The sequence below is a fragment of the Miniopterus natalensis genome, chromosome 12 (assembly GCF_054644295.1).
Source record: "Miniopterus natalensis isolate mMinNat1 chromosome 12, mMinNat1.hap1, whole genome shotgun sequence".
Taxonomy (NCBI): domain Eukaryota; kingdom Metazoa; phylum Chordata; class Mammalia; order Chiroptera; family Miniopteridae; genus Miniopterus; species Miniopterus natalensis.
The window spans coordinates 58,405,025-58,430,104 of NC_142092.1; the positions used below are offsets into that span (position 1 = coordinate 58,405,025).

General features: G+C 39.7%; 1 protein-coding gene across 1 annotated transcript in view; it reads right to left on the minus strand.

Annotated features, from left to right (window-relative positions):
- The window catches only part of SUSD1 (sushi domain containing 1), an 88,027-nt gene that overhangs the window by 14,602 nt on the left and 48,345 nt on the right, over positions 1-25,080 (minus strand). The window contains exons 9-12 of the mRNA XM_087822554.1: positions 20,512-20,621; positions 17,092-17,284; positions 6,147-6,238; positions 4,954-5,140 (exon numbers count right to left, since the gene is read on the minus strand). Coding sequence (XP_087678680.1) covers positions 4,954-5,140; positions 6,147-6,238; positions 17,092-17,284; positions 20,512-20,621 — 582 coding nt within the window. The remainder of the gene's footprint in view (positions 1-4,953; positions 5,141-6,146; positions 6,239-17,091; positions 17,285-20,511; positions 20,622-25,080) is intronic.

Consider the following 25,080-nt stretch of genomic DNA (forward strand, 5'->3'; position numbering starts at 1 on the left):
AATGGAAAAAATATCCTCAGGTGAAGATTAACAAAAAATTTTTTTTTAAGTAATAAAGAACTTGACCTGAAAAACATTAAATATATTATAAAATTACAATAACTTAAATAGTAAGGTAGAAGCACAGTACAGGCAATCTAGGACAGTCTAGAAAGCGATCCAAATAATTGGAAAAAAAGTTTTTGTTTTTTTTTTTAAATAATTGGCTTTTCAAACAAAGCGCTTTTTTTTTTTTAAATATATCTTTATTGATTTCAGAGAAAGGAAAGAAGAGGGAGAAAAAGAGATAGAAACATCAATGATGAGAGAGTCATTGATCAAGCCCACAACCTGGGCATGTGCCCTGACCGGGAATCGAACTCCGATCACCTGGATCCTAGGTTGATGCTCAACCGCTGAGCCACACCTGGCCGGGCAGGAAAAAAAGTTTTAAATAAACAAATAAAGAGACCCAAATAAAGAAATGAAAATATTGTGTGTGACATGAGTAGTCTTCCCAAAGGTGACAGGAAACTGGATTATCATTTGGGGGGATATTACCATGTAAATTTAGCCTTGTACCATACGTCCAAACAAATTCCAAATGGATCTAAGTTTAAATGTGAAAAGCAAAACTATTAAGAAGCATTAGGAAATATTAAAAAATAAGAATTGATCTGATTTCAGGGTGGGGAAGGCGTTTCTTGGCATAAACAGAGGCAGAAACCATAAAAGAATCAATAGAATTGATCACATGAAAATCTAAAATGTCTAAATGTCAAAAAGAATATTGAAAAGAAAATTAAAGTGTAAATAACCCGGGGGGTTGTGATAGGTAGAACAAAAGATTAATATCATTAATTTAGGCAAACTATTAAAATCAATAATAAGAAGAAGGTAATGTAGGTGAAAATGTGTTAAAATTCCTCTAACCCCACCCCCCCAAAAAACACTAAAAGAACCAGAAACAGAAGAAAAATTTATTTGCACTAAAGCCAAACAGAAGTCCTAACTTTATATTATATAAAGTTCAAGTAAATGCAAGGAATTAATACACATAAATAAAGACACCATGATGATTCTTTTTTTAACCCTTGGCACCACCCCAGGGAGATCATGCTACTCACTCCAGGCAGGATCAATGGAAATTGATGGCAATGGAAACACCGGTCGCTTACACCATAAGTTATTAGGTATCACATCTCCCCTATGAATCAAGTTAGGAGCCTTGGCCTCCCAGGAAGAAAGAACAGTTTTCTTTTCATCTCTGTATCTCCTTCAGCACTTAGCCCTGGTCTTTGTACATAACCAATCAATAAATATCCACTGAATTAAATTGTTAAGTTGCAGCGTGCCTCTCCCCCACTCCTATGCCACACAGAGGCCCTGGCTGCAGGTTGCCAGGAGTTCCCATCAGTCAGATTTAGTTTAATGGAAGGCACTCAGCAGGAAAATTCCATCCACGTTTCTTCTGGGAATTCAGCTGCTGTCTTTTCCAGGGCCAACCCCCTTCCTTGCCTAACATTTCTAGTAAAATGCAAAAGCCTATGATTTTTCTGAAACAAAGCTACATCTTCGATAACCAGGCGTCCCTCTTCACAAAAACAAATATTCTTCTGATATAAAGGAACTTTCCTGATCACGTTCTCTAAAAGCCACCGAACGGATTTCCACCTTACCTGCCTCTCTCACCAGCACCCTCTTCCGTTTTCACTGCCACAGGTGCCCCTGTCCTTCCACATTCCTAGAACTTCCCACCTCCGATGAAGTCAGCAATACGGTAGCCTATTTAAAGCAATGGTTTTCATCCTGTTCCCATGAGTAAGATTTCCTTTAATGTAAGACACTCACGAGGCAAATTCATTCATTTTTCTGCCAGGAAATCAGCTGCTGCATTTTCCAGGCCCAAATTCCTTGCCTAACATTTCTGGTAAAATTCAAAAGTTCAAGATTTTACTAAAATAAAGCCACATCTTAAGGCATCTTCACGTCAATACATAAGGTTCCCTTTTTCTCCCCTTTATAAAATGGACTGGTTTTTGTTTTCTACTCTTTCATGAGATCTTAACAACTTGAACTTTTACACTTTTTTAAAATTGCAAATACTTTAAAGTAGGGCAGAGTTGGAAAATACGCTGTCCCGGTCTCAAGGAACTTAAGCAGCTCAACAGTGCCCCCTGGTGGCCAGAAGCATAAACACGGAATGCTTGAGCGACTAGGGCTCTATCTAACCTACAAAAGGAGGTAGGAATAAGTGTCTCATCAAGATGAAACTCACTCCCCCAACTCAAAAAGTATGAAATGCTTATTTGAATCAGCAATGCAAATCATCCAAAACTGACAAGGACCAAACAGTAGGAGACTGCGTAGCTGGTCATTTTAATAAGTCACATAGGAAGGAATGCCCAGCTCAGACGTTACTTTTATTTCCAGCCCCCAATTGTGGTGAATTCTTTGTTTCATTTTGGTCTAAAACTTTTCTTAACTAATCATGCATCGCTTCAAGACCAATACTATCCACTGGCCATTTCTGGGTTGGCCCTTGTATCTATTCATTACAAAAAATATTTCTTTGTTGTGCTATGTGCTAGCACTTCCCTTACAGGTTGGGGATTCCACGTAGAACACATAGAGAAAAAGCTCTACCTCTGAAGAGCTCCTATTTTAGTAGGGGAAGAAGATAAACAAGTAAACTGAAAAAGTGCAATTTCTGAAAACACATACTATGAAGAAATTCAAGCATGGTAAATGGATAGAGAGTGGTTGGAGATGAGGTTATTTATGAAAGGATGGGCAGGGAGCCTCTCTAAGGTTATAGCATTTTAGCAGAGATAGGAATGATTATAATCTGCCCAACGACAGGTTCTCATGTACATTTTTAAAAGATTGCTCTGACTATGGTAAAGTTTAAGACTGGGTGGCAGGGGGGAGGTGACAGGCAACTGTGAAAGACAGGTTAGAAAGCTACTGCAGTAGTCCAAGCAAAAGGTTGCTGGCTTGGATTAGGTTGCTGGTGGTGAAGGCAAAAGAGAGGAGAAGTGTTTGGATTCAGAATACATTTCGAAAACAAGCCAATGGGGCTTGTTGACGAATTAGAAATGGGTGGGACAGGATTAATCATGACAAACATTGGCCCAAGCAATGGGTAAGTAACAATACCGACAGCTAAGCCAGAAAAGCCTGGGTGGAAAATCGACCTGGGAATGAGAAAAGACGTGAGAAATCAAAAGTTCTACTGGGTTTGCCTATTAGATGCTTTATAGGATATGTTTGGGAGAGGGGTGGCTATGCGAGTCTGGAACTCAGAGGAGAGACAAGGACCAGGATACATACTGAAAATCCTCAGCATATAGCTGATATTTATAGCCATGAGGCTGGTAGAGATGACCTGGGCAGAAAGGGCAGATAGTAAAGAAAAAGAGAGGCGGCTGGCAGGATGCAGAGCAGGAGGGCGGGGAGAGGCAGGGGGAGGTGCACCAATAAAAGTAGATGGAGCTATTTCTTTCCTTCTGCTGACTTTTGGCTACATTGGTCTTCTTTTCCAAGTTCTTTAAAATGTTACGTTAGGTTGTTTATTTGGGATTTTCCTTGTTTCTTGAGACAGGCCTGTGATGATATAAACGTCCCTCTTATTGCTGCTTTTGCTGCACCCAAAAGTTTTGCTACATTGTATTGTCATTCTCATTTGTCTCTATGTATCTTTTATTTCTTCTTTGACCCAGTGGCTCTTTACATCAATGTCGTCCCCCCCCTTCCTCTCTTTAAAATCAATGAAAACATGTTTTTAATGAGGATTCAAAACAAAACAAAACAAACAATAAGAAATAGCATTGTACACTTGAAACCTATATAATTTTAGTAATCAATGTCACCCCAAAAAAGGTAATAAAATTTTTTTCTAAGTAGATGGAGCTAACAAAGAAGGCCGAGGAGGAACAGCCAGAAAGGTAGGAGGGTCCAAAAGCCAAGATAGAAGGTGTCCTAAGAAGGAGGGAAAGTCCAATGCTGTAGGAAAAAAGTCAGAGAACAAAGTTGGCCAGTGGATTCTCAAAGACGGGGGCCCCTTCCGCGAAGCAGTGGAGGCAGATGCTTCCCCCCTGGAACCTCCCAGTTAAAGGGGGACAGGAGGCGAGGGCGTGGAGCCTGCGCAGCACACGCTCCTTTCTGCAGAGCAGGGCCGAGAGAACACGGGTCAAAGGAAGCGTCTATTTTTCCTTGTTGTCATTAAAAAAGGAGCGCCTACAACATGCTCGAGCAGTATTGAGACAAATTCTATCGTGGGGGCTAAGCGACGCTTAGGCAAGAAGGGATGGGATCCGGTGCGCCAGCCTGGGGAGGGGGCTGTTGCCTTAGGAGTGGGGCCCAGAGAGAAGACAAAATACACGCTCCTGCATGCAGGTAGCAACGGGAGATTTAGGAGGGACAAGTCCTCGCCTGATGACTTCTAATTTCTCAGTGAAATAAAAAAACAAGAGGCCCATGTTCTAGGTGTTAACTCCCAGTGTGCGGGGGGAGGGCTGTGGCAGATGTGAGGAGGGACAGGAACACCAGTGGAAAGTGAATCGGCTAGGGACTAGAGAGGGAGTGCCAACCATCTGTCCCCCAGAGAAACCGATTCTTGAGGCACTTGCAACAGACTCACAATGAAGTATGTTGCTGAGAAAGGAATGGTCATAGGAAGAGATTCTTTTTAAGTATGAAATATTTTAAATATCCAGAAGGAATTTAACCAATACTCATGCACACACTACCCAAGGTTCAACCAATGGTAACGTTTTGTTTCAGATATCTTTGTAAGAAATAGAACAGTCACTGCCACAGGCCCCTTCATCGCCCTCTGCAATTCCATGTTCTTCTTTCCCTCTCTCTCAAGTTCATTATGTAATGATAAAAAGAATAGAGTTCCTCTTTATCCAGGCCTAGCCACAGCTCCGTGGTGACTTTGTTCACCCAAATGCTTTTATTTGAGATTACCTGTTATCTGGGTTGTCAGGGAGATGACCACGGGAAGGGCAGAAGACCAAGCCCAAACGCTGACACTGTAGTTGGTGCCCGGACGCAGGTCCAAGCACACCTCGGGAGCCTGGCTGCTGCTAGTGATGTTAAAGGTGATTTCCTGGGCAAACTCCTTCTGATACCATCTCTGGCCCTGAATGTGGAGCTTAAACACAGAGAAGTTCACCAGGTGAATCGCCAGCTTGAAGGGCTCTGAATGCCTAGACCCTTACCTTTCTCATGAACTCTCTTGCCCTTGACTCTAAAGTTCCTTCAAAAAGTGAGATACAACCATACGGAAAGACTAGAGTTATAATACCACAAATATTGTAGTTACAATATCATCAGTATGATAAATATATTTTTATATCAAAATGCCTGATACTAGCAACTTTCTCGTTCCCACACATATGATGCACAGGCCCCATGTGGAAGTCTCCTGGGCCCTGGCTGGTGTGGCTCAGTTGGTTGAGCACTGTCCCACGCACCAAAAGGTCACCGGTTCGATTCCCAGTCGGGGCACATGCCCGAGTTGCAGGCTCAATGTCGGGGGCCTGCAGGAGGCAGCCAACTGACACTGATGTTTCTTTCTCTCTCTCTCCCTCTCCCTTCCTCTCTCCCTAAAATCAATTTTTAAAAAGCCTATTGGCAAAACTTTAGGAGCAAGGCCAAAGAACATTTTCCTAGAAAGAAAATTAAGAATCTGAAGTAAAGCTTCTGCAAAGCAGGACACGAATTAGGATACTCTTAGCTGGTCTGGTGAAACCTGACCAGCTCATCCCACGGTCCTTCCCTTTCTTACTGATAATCACATCTAGCTTCAAAAGGTCCCCTGGACTCTCTCGGCAACACATTCAGACCCTTGTCAGGGACACTGGTGTGGAGAGATACACATGCAAAAGCCTTTGGATTCCTCCACGGATCCTGCCTCAACATCAACCCTGCACCAGGCTATCAAAAAACTCTCCTGGTTTTCTCATCAGTCCCCAAGGTCTCTGCAGTCAAAAATGCAGCAGATGTGCCCGTTTTATTGCTTCTGATTGTAATTGTCACTATAATTCTTCTATTGATAATGGCAGCTACATATAAGTAGATTTTTAGGTGTGTTGATATTTTTTAAACCTCCCACACAACACAAACACCCATCAACAGAGTAACTTTCAGTAACTTACTAAATACATTTCCTCTATACCAGCTATCTTCATATTTCTCCATCTCAAGCAGGTTTCATTAAATATTGAGATGTTGCTGATGGTCTGTTTAACTGCAGGGAGAAAATAAAGAGAAATCAATCGACTATACAAAAATACTACCTTTTCATTAAAACATTTTCCAAGGATAAGCATTTACATAGGATGAGTTCATCAGTATTTTAATTTCCAAATGAGTGGTAGTAGTACATTTTTATATTTACGTAAACTCAGTCCTAATGAAAGGTGTAAGATTACAAGATGTCCAATCAGGAGATCCCTCTTAAAAATTATTTAAATCTATGACCTGCCGGTCATAGTGGCTGAGTGTCGACCCATGAACCCAGAGGTCACTGGTTTGATTCCCAGTCAGGGCACATGCCTGAGTTGCGGGCTCCCCAGTAGGGGGCGTGCAGGAGGCAGGCGATTGATGTTTCTCTCATTGATATTTCTATATCTCTATTCCTCTCCCTTCCTCTCTCTCTAAAATTAATAAAAACACTTTTTAAAACAAAACAAAACTGTTGCTTGCTCTTATTTAAAAAATTATTTAAATCTATTCACTGTAAACTCCCTCGGTTTACTTAAGTTAAAACGGCAATTCACTGCACTAGCCTTGGACAATGTCACTTATACAAATAAGCACCAGTTTGCAATTCTGAGCTGAGGGCAACATTTCAGCCCAGAATCGCTGGGTGAGGGACTGAACATCCCTATCTCAAGCCACCAGGCTTTTCATGATGGAAAGGGGGAGGGGTACCTCTTGGTTTGGGCTTCCGCATCTCTTACGATCAAAGCACCTGTTGGCCTCTGCTCTGTTTCATGGTAATCAATCTACGAGTCAGTTCAGATCTGGTACAGTGTAATACAGAGGCACCTCTCCTCCCAGTTTTTTAAAATAAAGACTACTTTCAAAACTCTGATATCAGAGGTTTACTGCCCTCAACAATTATCCCTGTCCCTAAACTGGAAATAATAGAGCAGACTGGCTAAGAAGTTTCATAGGAACACTGTGATAATTAAGGAGTGATAAAGACAACTCCCACAGCACCTGGGGGAAAAGTCTCATGGGAGCCAAGCCTTTATTGTGTAAGCCCCTGGCCCAACAGGTTCCTAGAGCGAAGGAGGTTGGTTGGCGTGAGAGTACTTTACCGATGGGGCAGTTTTGCCCAGAGAAAACCTGTTCCACAGGTCACACGCTATACTCTAAATGTTGTCAGACGGAGTAAGTAAGAAAGTATACATGATTCAGGATAACATAACCTCACTCCTGGGTATAGAAGATGATTTTAGAGATAGTAGTAGGGGTCCAAGGAACCTCACACTGATGAAACTTACAAAAATGAAATAACTTCATACTATTTAAACAGTTCCAGACCATACAAAAAGGTGAAAAGTTTCCCAGTTCATTCACTACGACTAGATAATCACATGCCCAAACTGTCCAAGGTTGGCACAACCAATCACTAAACGCACTATGCCAAACTCACTTATTAATATAAGTTTAAAAGTCCGAAATAAAACATTAGCAAGTAGAAGTCAGCAGTACATTCAAAGAACAATGCACTATGATCAAGGGAGATTTATTCCGGGAATACAGAGATGATCGTTACTGGGAAAGCTATTAATAGATTAAAAGAGAAAAAAACCATATGGTTATTTTTATAATTATAATGATTAATACATTTAATATACATTCCTGATTAAAAATCTTAGCAAACTAGGATTTAATTCTATAGAAACTCCTTAATTTAAAAGAGTGTTTATTAGAGGCCACCATGCTTATAAAACATACTCGGTAAAACAATGAAGTAATTTCTAGTGAAGTTAACAATACAAAGATGCATGGTCTCATAGCCATTACTTAGCATTAGTCAGAAGATTCTAGACAATCAGAAAGAGGGAAGAAAAAAAAGAGCTATAAATGCCAGTAAGAAAGAGAACAAATGATGCAACTGCCAGTAAATCCAAGAGAATAAAACTGAAAAACAGATATAAAATTGCCAGAAAATGGAAAAACAAATACAAATAATAGGAGTTTGGCAAAGTGCACCCGAACACAAGAACATAGGAAAACTAATCATTTTCTATATAGCTGCAAGAGAAAGTATGGTAGGCTGAATAATGCCCCCCAAAGTTGACCACAGCCTGGTCCCTGGAATCTGTGAGCCTGCTACAGCACATGGCCAAAGGACTTGGTCAGTTATCATAAGACAGGGATATTATCCTGGATTAGCCCGATGAGCCCAGTGTAGTGACAAGTGTCCTTATAAGAGGACAGCTCATCCGGGGTCCCTTCCTACCCTGCTCTCTGATCCTTTGCTATGGAAAGTGCATGCCCTGCCTCTCATACAAATATTCCTTCTCTCGTTCATTCTTGGTGGTCGCTCAGCCTTCTCGGTCTCTCCTTTCTCCACCCAGAAGGCCCATCTAATCTAGAATCCTGAAGTTGAAAAAACAGACCTGCAAGAATGCCTCATAGAAGAGAAAATTTAGCTCTTCCTTCATCAAATTCTTTGAAATGTTGTATCTCCTTCATGAATTCGGGCAAGCAATCGTTACTTCCTCTGTACTCCCTTAGTTACATTTTGTGCGTTGTATTCCTGCTGATGCTTACCGATCGCCCCGCTCAGCTGAGCGCTCCTTGAGGGGAGGGACTATGTGTCGCTCACTGTTTACTCCTAGTGTGCAGGACAGCAGCAAGCACAGCATTCCTGGTCATTTCAATGTAAACAATCAGAAATAAGAAAAAGGCTAAGCAACTGATATATTAACCCAGTGGAATAGAGGTGCCCTGAATAAGACATGGTTTCTGTCCTTAATATGTATCTCATCGGGGAGAGGAGTTACGCTGTGTCAGTGTAACAAAAATACAAGGGAGTGCATGACAAATGCCATAAGGCAAATGTAAGTAATAGTTAACATTTGATAGATGCTTATTGCGTGTTAGGTATTGTGCTGGTTCTCCGTAACCCATTTAGTCTCACAACAAACCCATGAAGGAGGTATTTTATTCCCATTTTTACAGCGAAGGCAATTTATGCACAAACACATGAGTGAACTTGAATTTAGAGACCCTGATTCCAAAGTAAGTATGTCAAACTATGACCTGTACTTCCTCCTGAAATAGAGTATGGTAACTCAGAAGGAAGGAAACTTACTTTAGCTGGGCAGCTCGTGGAAGAAGAGACCAAGGGGATATAGAAACTGAAGAAAAGGGAGGGGATTCCAGGTGGGATAAATAGCATGAGCAAAGGTATGGAGGTGGAAAAGAGAGCACTTAAGGATTTGTTATAGATTAGAGTTCCAATTTGTTTGAGGATAGTGGTGGCCCCTTAAATCCAAATCGCTCCACACAATCTCCAAAATATTCTTCAGATCCACAGGAAGAGCAAATAAAACAACATAAACCAAGACTGTCATCATAACTGGAAGGCAGAGGATACTATAAACTTTAAATTACTTTTTAATAGAAAAATAAATACCAAATTCCAGCAAAGCTCTCTCTCAATCTCCCACCTCTCACTCCAGAGCTGAGAGGGTTCTAGAGGAGCACTGTGAAGGAGAAGAGAGACACAAAGGACCCCAGCGTGAGCTAGGCATTTCACTCCCAGAACAGGAAATTCTACCTTAACTGTGAAAGTACCGGAAAAGAGGCCTGGTGTATCAGAGTACTGAGGACAGCAAGGAGGCAAAGTCTGTGAGACTCCGGGTAGTGGTATGAGAAAGGCACTGCTTATGGGGAAGAAGACCATTAAGAGGAAGGACTCGGTGTCCTCAGGGGACTAAGTGGCAATGGGGAAAAGAAGCCAGAGGGAAATGCAAGATCCTACAAGGCAAAAGAGAACCCCAGAGTAGAAGAATACACAAGTCATCCCCACCCTCACCAAACAACAAAAATACCCGTTAAAGAAAATGCACTTCATTCAATGACAGAAGAGGGCACTCTTAACCTAGAAATCTTATTAATCCTATTACATTACCAATTCTGTCTATGGAGTTAATAGACATTAAAAAGAAAAAAATATATAATCAAACCATTTCAGCTTGTGGAAAGCTGCACGTTTTAAAAAAAAACAAAACACAGAAAAAAACACACCACAAACTAGAAAAAAGGGTAACCGAATGAACTGAAATAAGTATCCCCAAATAAGAGGTACAAAGAAAACACAGAAATTAAAAAACTAAGGACAGAAATGGACAAAAAGCAGGGAGGAAAAGAAAAGTGACTGGATTCAAAAAAAGAAATGAAAGGAAAAGACAAATTCATATCAGAAATAAAATCAAAATGTCACGGTGCTCAAAGAGGAATAGATTAGCATAAAAGTTAAATAAGGGGCATTGAAGAAATACAGGGAAACAATTAAAAAGAATTAAAGTGAGATTTTAAAAAGTAAAAATATTTAAAAAGTGGTTGAAATGGAATATAGATAAAGATCCAACATATGTATAATTAAAGAATCTAAAGGAGAAAAACTTTGAGTTAACATTTAAAACTATAATCCAAGATAACTTTACAAAAATTAGAAATATAAATACTGAAAAGGCCCACCAGATACCTGAGAAATCTCACCTAGAGCAACCAATCTAAGTAAAATTATCAGACTTTAAAGATTAAGAAAAATACTAAGCGTCTCCACTCAAAGAAATAAATAATATCCAAAGTCAAAAAAAGTAGGCTGCATCAGACTTCCCAAATGCTAAGTAAAAAGCAAGGTAATAATAGCACTGAATTTTAAGGAAACTCAAATCAAGACAGTGTGAATCAAGATTTTTATATCTAGCCAAGCAATTTTCAAGTGTCAAGGCCTCAGGGAAGTTTTAAACACGCAAGAACTCAGGGAACGCTGTACTCTTGAGGCGTCTACTAGGTGATGAGCTTCATCCAAGAGGTAACTAAGGGAACTTCAGCAAAAAGACCGGTGATGACTATCTGGTATATTAAATTGTAGATTTAAGATAAAAATAAAATTGGGACAAGGTAGAAGAAAAAATTATAAATGGTATGTGTTCTGATAAAGTAAAAATAAAGCCACTAAAAATTGGGAGAAGGGATGGAAAATAGAATAGACAAATTGGACCATTATATAGTCAGTAAATGGAAAGTTAAGCATAGCATTAAAAACTGGCAAACCAGATGGTGAAAAGTTATATAAGAAAACAGGACACAGGCACTTTAAAAAGGTAAAAAGGTAACCATTAGACAATATAAATAGAAACCTTCCTATAAAGAAAGAAAGAAAACACATCACATAGATAAATACAGAAAATACAACATAATACATATAGTATAATGAAATAATAAGACAGAGTTGAATCCAGACATATCAGTCTTATCAATAACTGTAAATGGATTTAACTTATTAAAAATATTTTATTAAAAAATAAAAAAGGTTTTCAATTTGTCTCACAATGCAAGATCCAACTGTATACTGTATGCCTGAGGAACACCTAAAATAAAGTGATTCAGAAAGGCTAAAGATAAAGTGATGGGCAACAGTGGGACAATGAAATGGGATCCATAAGAAACTAGGGGTTGTGATCCGATTCAGGTAGAATTCAACACAAAGAGCATTAAATAGGACAAAGAAGGACACTTTTCAATGCAAAAGGCCACCATTCACAGTGAAGATAAAATGCAACTACCTTTATAAAGAAAAAAAGCATAAGAAAGGATATCATAAATATGAAAACAGAAATTAAGGACCACAGAGCAGGAGTCAGCAAATTTTTTTCTACAGAGGGTCGGTTAGTAAATATTCTAGGCTTTCTGGGCCAGCAGCTCCGTCAAAACTACTCAACTCTGCTTTTGGAGCACAGAAGCAGCCATAGACAACATGTAAATAAATGGCTTGGCTGTGTTTCAAAAAACTTTATTATAAAAATAGGCTATAGGACAGATATGGCTTGCAGGCCATAGTTCACTAATTCCCAGTGTAAAAGAGAATAAAAAGTAGTAGATCTAATTAATTAAGCAAAACCTTGGCTTTTAAAAATACATAAAAATAGACAAACCACTAGCTAACTTAATCTAGGAAAAAGGGAGGAAATACAAATGAAGGTAGAAATAATCATTGAAACCAAAGAAAATTCAAGAAGTTAAATGAAACTACTTTGCAGACCACTATGCACATAATTTCAAAAACACAGATGAAATGGGTAATTCCTAATACAGTTTACCCAAATTGACCCCATTAGATATAAGAAGCTTAAACAGGCTTTTTCTCAGAGAAAAAATGAGGTTATCAAGAAACTACCACAGAAAACCCCCATGTCCAGACTAATCTCAGTATGGAGGGAGCTGTTGGTCTGTGTTGCCAGTTGAATGACAAGGACTTGTGCTCCCCCAAAAGGCTGCCTGCCTCTGTTTAGAAGGCTGAGCCTAGGGAGCTGAGCTGAGGGCATAGTTTGAATCTGCTTTGCATGGATGCATGGATGAATGGGTGACTGAAGCCCTCACATTCCTCTCCACATAATGTGATCATATGCTTTTTGCATGAAAATTACATGGTAGTTCTAACCAGATGGTAAATGTGTCTTAAGAAACAAAATAACAGCAAAACTCCAACTTTGAATAATGTTATATCCCAGAGATTTTCAACCTTTTTCATCTCATGTCACACAAAAACTAATTACTAAAATTCTGCAGCACACCAAAAATATAAATAAAATTATATTTTTTGCCGATCTGACACCAAACACTTATCAAATCTGAATTCAGAGAAACAATAGTTAAGAACCGCTGCTTGAAAGACATTGGTTCCAGTCATACCTCCAAATAATCTAAAATAACCTAATCCTAGTCCTGCATCAAGTCAGATCAGCAGAACACAGGCATTTCTTAGGCACCTTTCCTTGCCCACCCCACAGTGAACTGAGGCTTTTCTGTATTATAATGAACCATATTGAGGGGCAATAAAAGTAACAGGCTTATAAAAATCCTCTGAAAACACTGTCCGTCCATTGTACTATTTATGAAACCCCTTGGAATCAGAAATTTCTATCTGATCTTGGTGTTGAAAAATTTGTAGCTCTCCCAAAAAGACATGGCTTTGCTGTAAAACATTGGACAATGTAATGGCTCCCTTTCTGACTAGATGGGTCGAAAACATAAACCTAAATTTGCGAGCCACTAAGGAGCAAGTAAACAGGTTAAAGGATGTGAATTATTCTTAACCTATTCCTACATCTTTTTTATGTTCCTGACTCTGTTTTCACTCTTCTTTAACTTACATATCTAACTTACACATTAACTTAGTTTATGTGCCCATGCAGGCTACTTAAAGTCTTTCCTAGGGGGAAAAAAAAAAAAAAAAGATGGGATATACATACTCTTTTGCTTTTAAAAAATCTATATTTAATATTAGTGTGATAAATCACAACAGAAAAGATCAATAGATTTGACTGCACAGAAATCTAAAACTTTTATATGTCAAAACACCATAAACAGAATTAAAAGAAACTATAAAACAGGAGCAATGTTTGACACAAAAATTCGACACAAGTAATAATCTCTTACTATAGGAATAAGTTTTAGATATCCATAAGAACACAAAATTGAACAAACAAAATAATGATGTTAAATAAATCAGCCAAGAAATTTGGATGTTGAGATAAGTAAACTGGAAGGAACCTAAGATTGCTTTCCTAAGAGAGGCTCCTAGAACTACAATAAACCTTTCCTGTTCAGCCTGCTAACATTACAGAGGTCGACTGGGTTAAAGGTTGCTATACACCTGTCTTCCCATTTCCCTAAAGGAAAGGACAGTTTTGACCTCTCTCCACTCCCTCCTCACTATCCTCAGGAAGGGAACAGTGCTATGTGACTGGACTAGTAGGAGGCCCCCATTCCTTCTATCACATTTCCTAGCGGGTGGCGTTCATTACTACAGGTCACTGTCCTACCACAGTGCAGATGCGTGCTCTCTGGGACTTGCCTGTGCTCCGGTGCAAGGGGCACGTATATCTCCACGTTCAAGAGATAAGTAACCAGCCTCTGCCACTGCCCTCCGCTCGGCTTTTCAGCCTGAGGCTGGATGGGTAAGCCAGGCGAGGTGCCCCTGCAGATTCAACTGCCCCATACTTCCAGGGGCAAAAGGGGGAGGAAGCCCCATTTGATCACACATCTAAGCCTAGCAAAAGGAATCAGGCAGGCCTGGGAATGAAGAAGGAACAGAAACAACTGGGATGGAAGTTTGCAAGCTGCCAGCTCAGCAGGGGCCACCGAAACAGCAGAATACTCAGAGGGAAGGGGACAACTGGCGCCTTATCTCTCCGGCGCAGGAAAGGAAACCATGGCAGGAAGGAATGCTCCAGTTCCTGAGAAATGTGCTTCTAAGGAAAGGTGGAGCCTGGGTGAGAAACCACTAACCTAGGGCACTTCCTGGACCTCACCAGGCCAGAGAGAGCACCAGCTCCAGCAACTTAACAGCAGCCAGGGAGCAGGGGAGGGGAATTCTGCAGGGGAGACAAATGTGAAACCTCCTAACCGGGAAGCAGGACTCCGAGGCAAGGCATTCAAAACGGGGGCCCAAGGGGCTCAGAGCTGAAAGAATTCTTGGGATTTTTCTGGAAACAGAGAAACTCAGGGGAAAGAACAGGAAATTGGGACTGTGGCAGGGGCATGCTAGACAATCATGCTGCTTTCAGTTTCCTACTATTCCTACTACTATATTGTGGGGTACCCTGCCCACAATGAAAGGAGGCTCTTCATCAGCAATGGTGGAGGGGGGTAGAAACAGGGCTCAAAGGAGATGAAGATGAAGAGGTTCTAAGGACTTGGGACGGGCACCAAGAAAGACCTGGAGTCACCATTGTGAAGTTGTAAAATTTCCAAGGACAGTGAATTTCCCTCCCTCCAAAACAGATGAGAAGCCAAGTGTCAGGCTGAATTCAAATAACCTCATTAGCAGAGATTTTTTTCCCTGAATTAGGTTTAAGTGGATGGGTGGTGGGCTCTCGACTGCTTGGTAACTTACAGAGGCTGAAATATCACATGCTAACGTTGTATTTACTACTGGTGATTTGGGGTCCACATTGCGAAGGAGAAGGCAATAATGAACTTTACTTTCTGAATTTGACACCATGGGCCTCTGATTATACTCAAGCGAGAGTTCAGACCTCACCTCCTACCACTTTCTCCAGCTCACTCTGCATTGATGTTCCAAAAACATGCCAAGGACTTGCCTGTCTCCAGACCTTCTTGCTTGGTGACCCCTCTGTGCATGGCTTATCCCTCACTTCCTTCAGATCTGTGCTTCAATGTCACCTTATAATAGAGGCCTTCCCTAACTATCGATTGCCACTCCCTTTGCCGTGTTTTGTAATTCATCTTAACACTGAGCCCCATATCTTTCCTTACTTGTTTATCTTTCCCCTCCCGACCCCCTGACTCCAGCTCAAGGACAGCTGGGACTGTTTTACTGCTGCTCCATTGTCAGCTTTCAGAACCTGCCTGATATCCAGGATGCAAGAAATAAACACTTATTAAATGAACACATTTATACATCCACGGCAACTGAAGTTTTTGCTCATGGTCCAAGGTTGACAAGAGCTAGGTGGGTCTGGACTGACTAGGCACTAGGTTCTGGAAACATAATTGTGCTTTTTCCTTTTAATAGCTGAATATTTAGTAAGAAACAGTAGAAGGACTGATTAAGAATGAGGGCCCTGGAGCCAGATTGCCTGTGTTCAAGTCCCAGCTGCGCATCTCACTGGATATGTGACTTTGGACAAGTTGCTTGACTTCTCTGTGTCTCACGATCCTTATCTGTAATATAAGAATAGCAGTGGTTTCCTCAGGCTTCATAGGTTTGAGCTGACCCAAGGATAGCACTTTGGAAAGTGCCTGGCACATATTTAGTGCTCAGTCACGTAACTATCATTATTATCATCACTACTATGTGCTAGGAGCTGTTCTAAACATTTTGCTTGTATTATGTCACGGAATGGTCACTCAGAAGTAACTGAGGCTCAGGAGCAAGAAGAACATATCTAATCTATTGGCTGTTTTTAAAAATTGAGGTGCAATTCACACAACATAAAATTAGCCACTTTCAAGTATACAGGGTGAGGCAAAAGTAGGTTTATAGTTGTTCGTATGGAAAATAATAATAAATAAATAATACAAGAATAAACTGTGTGTCACCTACTCACAACTGTAAACCTAGCTTGGCCCCACCCTGTACAATTCAGAGACATTTAGCCCACTGACAATGTTGAGCAACCGTCACATACTTTTGCTTTCTTTTCTGAGAGCAGCGGTGAGTATGGGAGAGAGGCCTCAGGAAGGCAGGAGCAAGCCCATCCTACTGTACTGTGGGGCAGCCTCTCCACCTGGTTGGCCATAAGTGTGTCTGTGAAACCTGATGGATTAAAGAACAGAAGATCTTGTAGAGACTTCTGTGTCCCTCCCCACTAGACAGAGCTGTGGAGTTGACAGAGCTGCCTCCACAGGGCTTCCTCACAAGCTGCAGGGCCCTTCTAAGGACCTTCATTAGGCCACTGTTCTAATGTTGGATTGATTTGCTCACATGTGGTCTGCTCCAGAGGCTGCTCTGTCCTGCCAGTGCTGGCGCAGTCCATCTCACATTTCTGATCCCCTGGAAGGTGGTTCCAGTTGTCCATAATGACTACCCTTAGGGCTCAGCTGTCTGAAGTTTGGGGTGAGAGATAGGAGGCTTCACAGTAAGCTCAAGCCATCGCTACTGGAGAGCTCTGAGTACAACAGCCCATTCTTGGTCTGTACCCTCTACGAGCCAGAACCCCTGTGGGGAAGGGGAGAGGCGGTAAAGTGGGTGGTTTGTTAAAACTAGAACCCAAGTCTCTTGACTCCCAGACTAGCATTCTTTACGTGACCCCGCATCGTACGATTCACATAGTTCACTTGTTGCCCTGAGATACAGAACAAAAAGGCATGCACACCTACCTGCCGGAGCAGTTGTTATCAGTATTTGCACCGAGTGCTGCTTAGGAGATCCCAGCAGGGTGACATTCACCGTGTAATCAGTCGCCGGGTACAGGTCTAAACACACGACCGAAGCTCGTTCCCCCGTTGTGAAGTTAAATGATGTTGCGTGACAAACAGCCCTCAGATACCACCTTCGACCCAGAATTTTAAACTGTCATGAGATTAAAAGAGTGTTGCATTACATTTTCTGTTGGCTTGCAGATGTCTAGACTATAAGCAAAATAAAGATAAAGCGAGAAGGTTCCCTCTGTCTGTCCTCACCCACTTAGAATTGTTTAATAAAATAGCAAGCTAAATTGGGGAAGGACTTGGCAAAGCTCCCCCACCTATGCTATGCAACTTCCCCCTCAAAGGGCTACAGACTAAGCTTAACGTGCATAACTTCATCTCAGCTAAACACAATGTCAGGCTATTCTAAGGTAATCCCTTAATGCCCACCCAGTGAAGGAGATTGCCCTGAAGCTACTGGGCAAAATTATTTTAAATTCTTTTCATTCCTAAGGAATCCACAGATAAGCCTCATGGAACAGTTTTTAAACTTATGAGAACTACTCCAAATTATGCATTCCAAGCGACTGTGCGATGGTATTTCACTTGTTCTTTTGTAGCTGAGCTCTGGGAAAAGAGCTTTTGGTGGGTGGAGGCATCACAGGCACTGCCAACTGCTCACACTCGATCCGTTACCCACTCATGTCGCAGGTATGACAGTGTTGCATCAGATGAAGGCATGATTATTTATTTAACATTGATGAACATTTGTTTCCAATTTCCTCTATTATAAATAATGATTCAGAGAACATTTTAATTTTTCTCTATATGTCTAAACAATTCATTATGACACCCTTCTAAAAGTTTATTGATAGATACTAACAAATAACAAATAACTGCCAGAAAAGCCGTGTCCATTAGTGTCCAACAGCTGTGTGTAACGTACTCTCTCCAAGTTTATAGAAGAATCACGATATCTCATGGTTTAATTTTCTTTTCTTTTTTGCTTACTAGTGAGGCATAATGTGTTCATATATGTTTTAGTAATATGTATATTCTCTTTTGCAAACTGCCTTTGAATGTTCAGTTTTTGCTGGATTTGTTAAGAGTGTTTCACATGTGACTTAAGTTATTCTTTGTCTAACATATTAACAAGAGCAATGTTTTCTCTTTATAATGCTTTATTCGTTATACAAAAGGAATTTTGTATACAAAAGCATTTTTTCCAATGTAACTCTTTAATAATTTTAGTGTAGGAGTAAAAAAATCATTTATTTTCTTATTTTTACATAAGACAAGTTTAATGTTCATATTATATATATGAGAATTTTTAAAATATATTTTAAAAAATATTTTTATTGATTTCAGAGAGAGGAAGGGAGAGGGAGAGAGAGAGATAGAAACATCAATGATGAGAGAGTCATTGATCAACTGCCTCCTGCATGCCCCCTGCTGGGGATCGAGCCCGAAGCCCAGGCATGTACCTGACGGGGAATCGAACTTCGATCTCCTGGATCCTATGTCAATGCTCAACCACTGAGCCACACCCGGCTGGGCTACATGAGAATTTTTAAGAAATGAGTGGACAATGTTGGAATAAAATTTTCTATTAATAATATCTATTTTTTGTTTTAGCTCTGGAGATTTATTGGTCTTGTGCATAAAATGATTTACTTTTGAGATTAATGCTGGATCATCTAGTCAGTAAGAGATAAACTGAAATAAGAGTAAGGAACTAGGATGGTAAAGTGGACATTTGTAATTTCTGGCTGCCCAGGGTCCCTTCCCTTGTCCCAACAGCACTGTGGTTTCCTTTTGGGAAACACCACTTTCAGTATGAGCATGAAAGCATATGATTCTCAATAAACACTTCTGTCACATTCAAAAAAGTTCTGAATTTAAGACCCTTTTAGTTATTGCCATGTGTAGATGCTCTATCTTAAGGAAGCTGATTTTTGCCCAAATGTATTGACCTAGTTTATTCATTTTTAGCTTCTATATAATATTCAGTTTTATAAATGTATTAGGTTGAATCATATCAAAATGGCTGAATAGCAGTAATTTCATATGGTCCAACCAAATATCACAATTATCTGTTTTCCAACTGATGAGCATTTAAGTTATTTTCAATATTTTATTATTATAAGCAATGATGTAATAAAAATCCAATTATATATCTCCCTAAGTACAAGTGCAAAAATTTCTCTAGGGTATATACTAAAAAGTAAATTTCTGGGCCTTAGGGTGTATACTTCTATTTAAATCATTTCTTTTCTTAACCAAGTGGTTAACCAATTGTCTCAGAACCATTTATTTCTGTACTCATTTGAAAAATAATTTTTATCATATATTAAATCATTTGGGTACTTGAATATGTTTCTAGGCCCAGTGTCCTGTCTAGTATGAAAAATTGAATATTTCACTCACCTGCTTAAAATCCTTCGGTGCCTCCACAAAGGCATCAAAATAAGATCAAAACTCTAAAGCACACGATACAGGGCTTTTCATGGTCTGGCCACTGCTTCAGTTTTTGCCCCATCTCTTCCCACTTCCCTTTGCTTTCTCTGGTCCCCAAGAGAGTCACGTTGGCTCTTACTTAACTGGCTACTTCCTTGCCCGCTGTGCCCTACTTCACCCTCACCCACCTCTTTTATCTGGTTAATTCCTAGTCTTTCTCTATGATCCAACACCATCTTTACCTCTTGTTTTAAAAAAACTGTACCTGGACACACATCCAGACACAGAATATCCCATTCCATTTATTTACTTTTAATCAAAGCACTCATTATACCATATTGAAATGGTCTGTTTCGCTGTATAATTATATTAGTTTGAATCGGAACTTCTAGGTCCTAACATGTGATATACTTCTGGTAAATGATTTATTAGTTACTTAATTTTAATTTAATGCATACTCAGTCTACTCTCTGCCAGACAATTTTCGAGGCATCGAAAATATGACACAAAAATAACAAATCTCGGTTCCCTGCCTAAACTTTCTCATCACTTTTCTTGTGATGTTTAAAAAGTCAAGTTAAATGAGGACCAATAGCCATGTTACAAGCTTCTTAAAAACCCACATCCAAGTGTGAATTTAATAACAGGAAAAGTGGCAATTATTAAATGCACTAAATTAAATTATAATACATGTAATATACCAGACAGGGAGAATGATAGCAAGTCACCAAATATAGTGTCTTCCTTCAGTTTAGTCCCTCACTTGCATCCATCTCACATCTCATACCTCATATCCAGTGCCAGAAACAAAAATCAAACTGCCTAGAAGTTCATTTCATGAGTGATTTTAAATACTTTGAATCCTCACTTGGAGAGCACCCAAATTTTTAAGTGACCCAATTCTTTAATAAATAATATAAGAGATCCTCTTACTTGGTACATTTGTTCTGATCCAGCTTTCCTAGAATGCCGGTTCAATTTCAAACATACTTCATTAAATACTGAGATATTGAAAATCCCATCATCTTCTAAGAGATCATCTTCTAAAAGATAAGAGAGAACATACGGAAAGGTTGCACCATTTTAGCCAAACACATCACAGTGAATTACAATTGAAACTTGGACGTCTTAAGAGAGCCAATAGGTTGTTGAACAGCAAGAGCATGACATTTGGCTTCAAGTCCTGGCTCTACAGCCTCTTAATTGCATGACCTTAGCTAAGTTGCTTAACCTCTCTGAACCTCAGTTCCCCAGTTTGCCCTTTTTTCCTTTTCTTTTTTTTTTTTTACAACAGAGGCAGTTGAGAATATCAAATGAAATAATGCATTTTTAAAAATTGCTGTAAACTAATAAAGCTGTGATATTTTTAGAAAGTTAATCCCATCACTTGGATAGTCCATAAGTAAAATTCGCTGTTACAAGCATACAGACAGCCAGAAAAAAATGGAAATAGGAAAAAGGTGAATAAAGGCAGAGGCCATGGAGTAGAACCCTCAGAGCAAGTGTTTCCAACCTAGAAAATGACCAGAAAGTAGGTGACCAGGCGAGATGTTTGTTCTCATAGCAGACTGTATCCAGGAAAGCCACTCAGATGAGTACTAAGGCAGAAAAATAATCAGAAGCAGATTTATTTCAACTGCTGTAGAGAAAAAAGTAATTTCATGCCTCCTATAGCCTAATTCACTCCATCAATGCTCCATTTTCTTAATGTAGTAAAAAAGAAGAGGTTTGTTAGTAGGAATAAAGAACTCACAGAGAGTCTAGGAGTGCCATGGCTAATTTTCAAGGAAAAGCAAATTTCCTAGCAAACAAGGCTGCATGTTTTCTCCAAATGAGAAAAAGTTTAAATGTCTATCAGAGGGAAGCTTTTTATAACTACCTTCTATGTCTATTTCTCCCATAGGGGTCTCTGCTACCTAAGAAGTAATAATGATAACAAATTATTCTACTCAAAATCAGAACTACCCACAGGATTGTAACCATCACGGACATATGCAGCACAAGGCAATTAGCTGGGAGAAAATATTCTCGGCTATAATTGGAAATGTGAAACTATGGTTATGAAAGAGAATCTGAAGGCCTGTTACACCTGCTCTCCTTTAGCTTCACAACTTTCATTTTAAAGATGTCCCTAGGACAACAGAAACAAAAACTGCCACATGCATGCAAATGATTTCGAGGTACATTCAATATATGCGTTAAGGAAAAACCACACGTGGAATATGTACACAAACAGAACATAAGGCAGAACTACTGTCTTGTGGTTCCCATCTCCGTATGATTTCCCCACTTATGGCCATTATAAGCTGAATTCGGGGGATGGTGGCAACGTGAATTAAGGCATCTGGTTCCCACTTCCCACCCCCATTCCAGAAAGAAGTGACTGAGAATAGTAAAAATGGGTCAGAATTTGCATCTGGGTTGGGAAGAAGGGTCGGTTGCCATGCACAAGGCAGAAACATGAAGACATTCCAGCTTAGCGCAGTGTAGAAGGGAGCAGGAGAGAAAGAATGACCCTGAGAGCTACTGTGCTACCTGCCTTCCGAGCAAAGGAGCATGGTCTCGAAGTATCACAGGATGGAACTGGAGGAGTACGGGTGTCCACAGAGGTGGGGCTGGAAGCAAGGACAGGCCACAGGACAAAAAAGTGATGACTACCCCACCTGCAGCCATTTATCCCAGTGGTTCCCAATCCTAGCTGCACATCAGAATCACCCAGACATAGCAGAGCTAAAGCAAAGCTTGAACATCTGTATGTATATTTTTTAATTCACTAAGCAATCTGAAAGGCAGCCAGGGTAAAAAGTATAGGTACTACTATTATTACTACGACTGCTGCTATTACTGGTCCCTCTTTAGCACACTGGGGACCTTCTAAGGGGAGGATAGGGACCTGGAGGTTCCATCAGCCTGGGTTGGCAAAAGCAGAGACTTGGTTCTTTACTGGCTTCGTAAGCTATAACATCAGAATGAAGCCAATCAATGCTGAACTGGCCTAAGGGTGACAATATCACCAATCAAGACAGCAAAGTGCTCAGAAATAAAGCTCAGGGCAGTGGGCTCTCTCGTAGCTGCTCCCCATGGGACACTAGATCATCCAACTTTCAGTAAAGCCTTCAAGATGAGATCTGAGATAAGCATACTAATATTATCCAATAAAAAGTAAGATCAAAAGTAATGGCATCCACTTTCCAAATATATTTTTATTCGTTTTTAGAGAGAGAGAGGAAGGGAGACGGAGAGAGAGAGAAACATCCATGCAAGAGTGAAACATGGACCAGTTGCCTCCTGCATGCCCCCTACCAGGGATCAAGCCCAAAGTGGGGGCATGAGCCCTGACCAGGAATCTAACTGGCAACCCTTTGGTGCACTCGACGATGCTCAACCCACTGAGCCACACCAGCCAACACAATGGCATCCATTTTATTATGAAAAACATATCACACTTAAATGAAACTTTTATCTTCCAAGAATAAGTAGTTCAGAAGGAGGGTAAAGACTATAAAATGGTTCTACAAAGAACAAAGGGAGATCGAGGAGGCAAAGAGATGAACATAATTTGGGGGTGAAAAATATTGAGCAAAATTAGGCAACATGTGTTATATACTTTCAGTAAAAAAATGTAAAGATGGATTCAAACAGATTGAGGATGAGATAAGAACAGAACACAATAGCAGAGAGGACACTGGTTGAGAGAGGCAGAAATAAAACGGAAACTGGATGAGACAAAGAAACAAAAGGAAATGGAAGTGCAATAACTGATTTTGAAGGGCATTAGAAATAACAGCGATCAGGACTGTCCCTGCACATGTGCATGAATGCATTCAGAGGACAATGATGTCCTCATAGGGTACGGAGGAAAAGACATGGACATAAGACAAGAGAAAATGAAAGGCCAATGCAGACAGACAAGAAATTCCACTGAGGAGTATCTGAAGAGCCTAAAGAACAAATAAAATAAATTTTTAAAAGCAACAATCAGAGCTTTAATGAAAGAAAATGTTCCTAATGTGTAGACAGAGTAAATTCTAAAGATCCAAAAAACTCACAGGGTACTAAGAAAACTTCTTTTTTAAAAAAATTAACATTTCTATCAGTTGCAACTGAAGTTTCCTGAGAAAATGGATCTCTGTCTCCTTCACTAGTGAACTCCCAATGCCTAAAACAACGTCAAATGTGTAGCAGGCGGTCCATAAACATTTCCCGTGTGTATGAATAAGTGATTAAAGTCTTGAATTTCACACATAAAGAAAGCCTCTATGATATCCAGGCTGAAAAATCAGATTATTTACATAGGATTTTTTAAGATCACACCTTCTTCCAACTCCTCTTTCAAAACTTTCGATTCTCAAAGCCAATGTGAAATGTTTCCAGAATTCTGACAACAATGGTCATGGCCCAAGAATTTCATCTTCAGGCAAGCTCACTCTCATTCAACAAAAAGGCATTCTCAGATAATCATGGGCTCAGAAAGTTCCCCATTCCTTGGGGATCAGAAGACAGAGACAACTGTGCAAAGAGATAAAACAGAGAAACTTCCAGTATGAAACTTGAGAATGCTGTAAACATGGAGACTGTTAAAACATATACCTGTTTAAATAATTGTTACAAATATTGGTATAAATCAATATAAAAATGAACTCTTTAAAGATGTAATACGTGTTAAAAAAAATTAGAAATGAGCTGGAAATAAAATGTCTTGTTAAAACAGTAACATAAGGGAAGCGAGAGGGGAAGAGAGAAGAGGAAGTAAAGAATACTAATTTCTACATCTTATTCAGGGAGAAGTTAGCATTATTTCTGTCGTAATGCTGGTAATCAGAGGAATACATATTCAAGCAGGCTTGGTTTTGTTTTTTAATGTGTATTGTAGAATAAAAGCAAAATCTATATTGTCTGAACCATTGAAAATGAAACTGTGCAGCAAAAAGTAAACAATGGACACAACAAAGTAGCATTTAAAAAAAGGTAAAGTAAAATGACGGAAGAAAGGAAAATTGTATCACAAACAACACTGGCATAAATTGCTTAACTTACCTACAAAAAAACACACTTGTCTCAAAAAGGTTTCTCAACATATGCAGTCTCCTAGCAAACATCTCTAACAATGTTATCCAGATGGCTTTTAAGGAGAACAAACAGAAGCACAAAGAAATCAAGAAATACAATGTTACTAATCAACATATAATTCAAGGCAAACAATAATAAACAGGATAAAGGGAGCCATTTGTTACTAGTCAAAGTTAGAATCTACCATTAAGATATCAGTCATGAACAAAAAAGGTGTGAAACAAAACAATTAGAATTTCTAAGAGACACTGAGAAAAATGGCAAGCCAAGCAAGCAAGCAAAAAAAAAACCACAATTTTTTTTTTAAAGAAACAGAAGTCCTGGAAAACCTTATTAATAGAGTTAATTGAGGACTAGATCTGCTCTACCTACAAGCAAATACTCTACTATCCAGCACCAACGACAAAATTACAACATTGGCCAAAATTACAA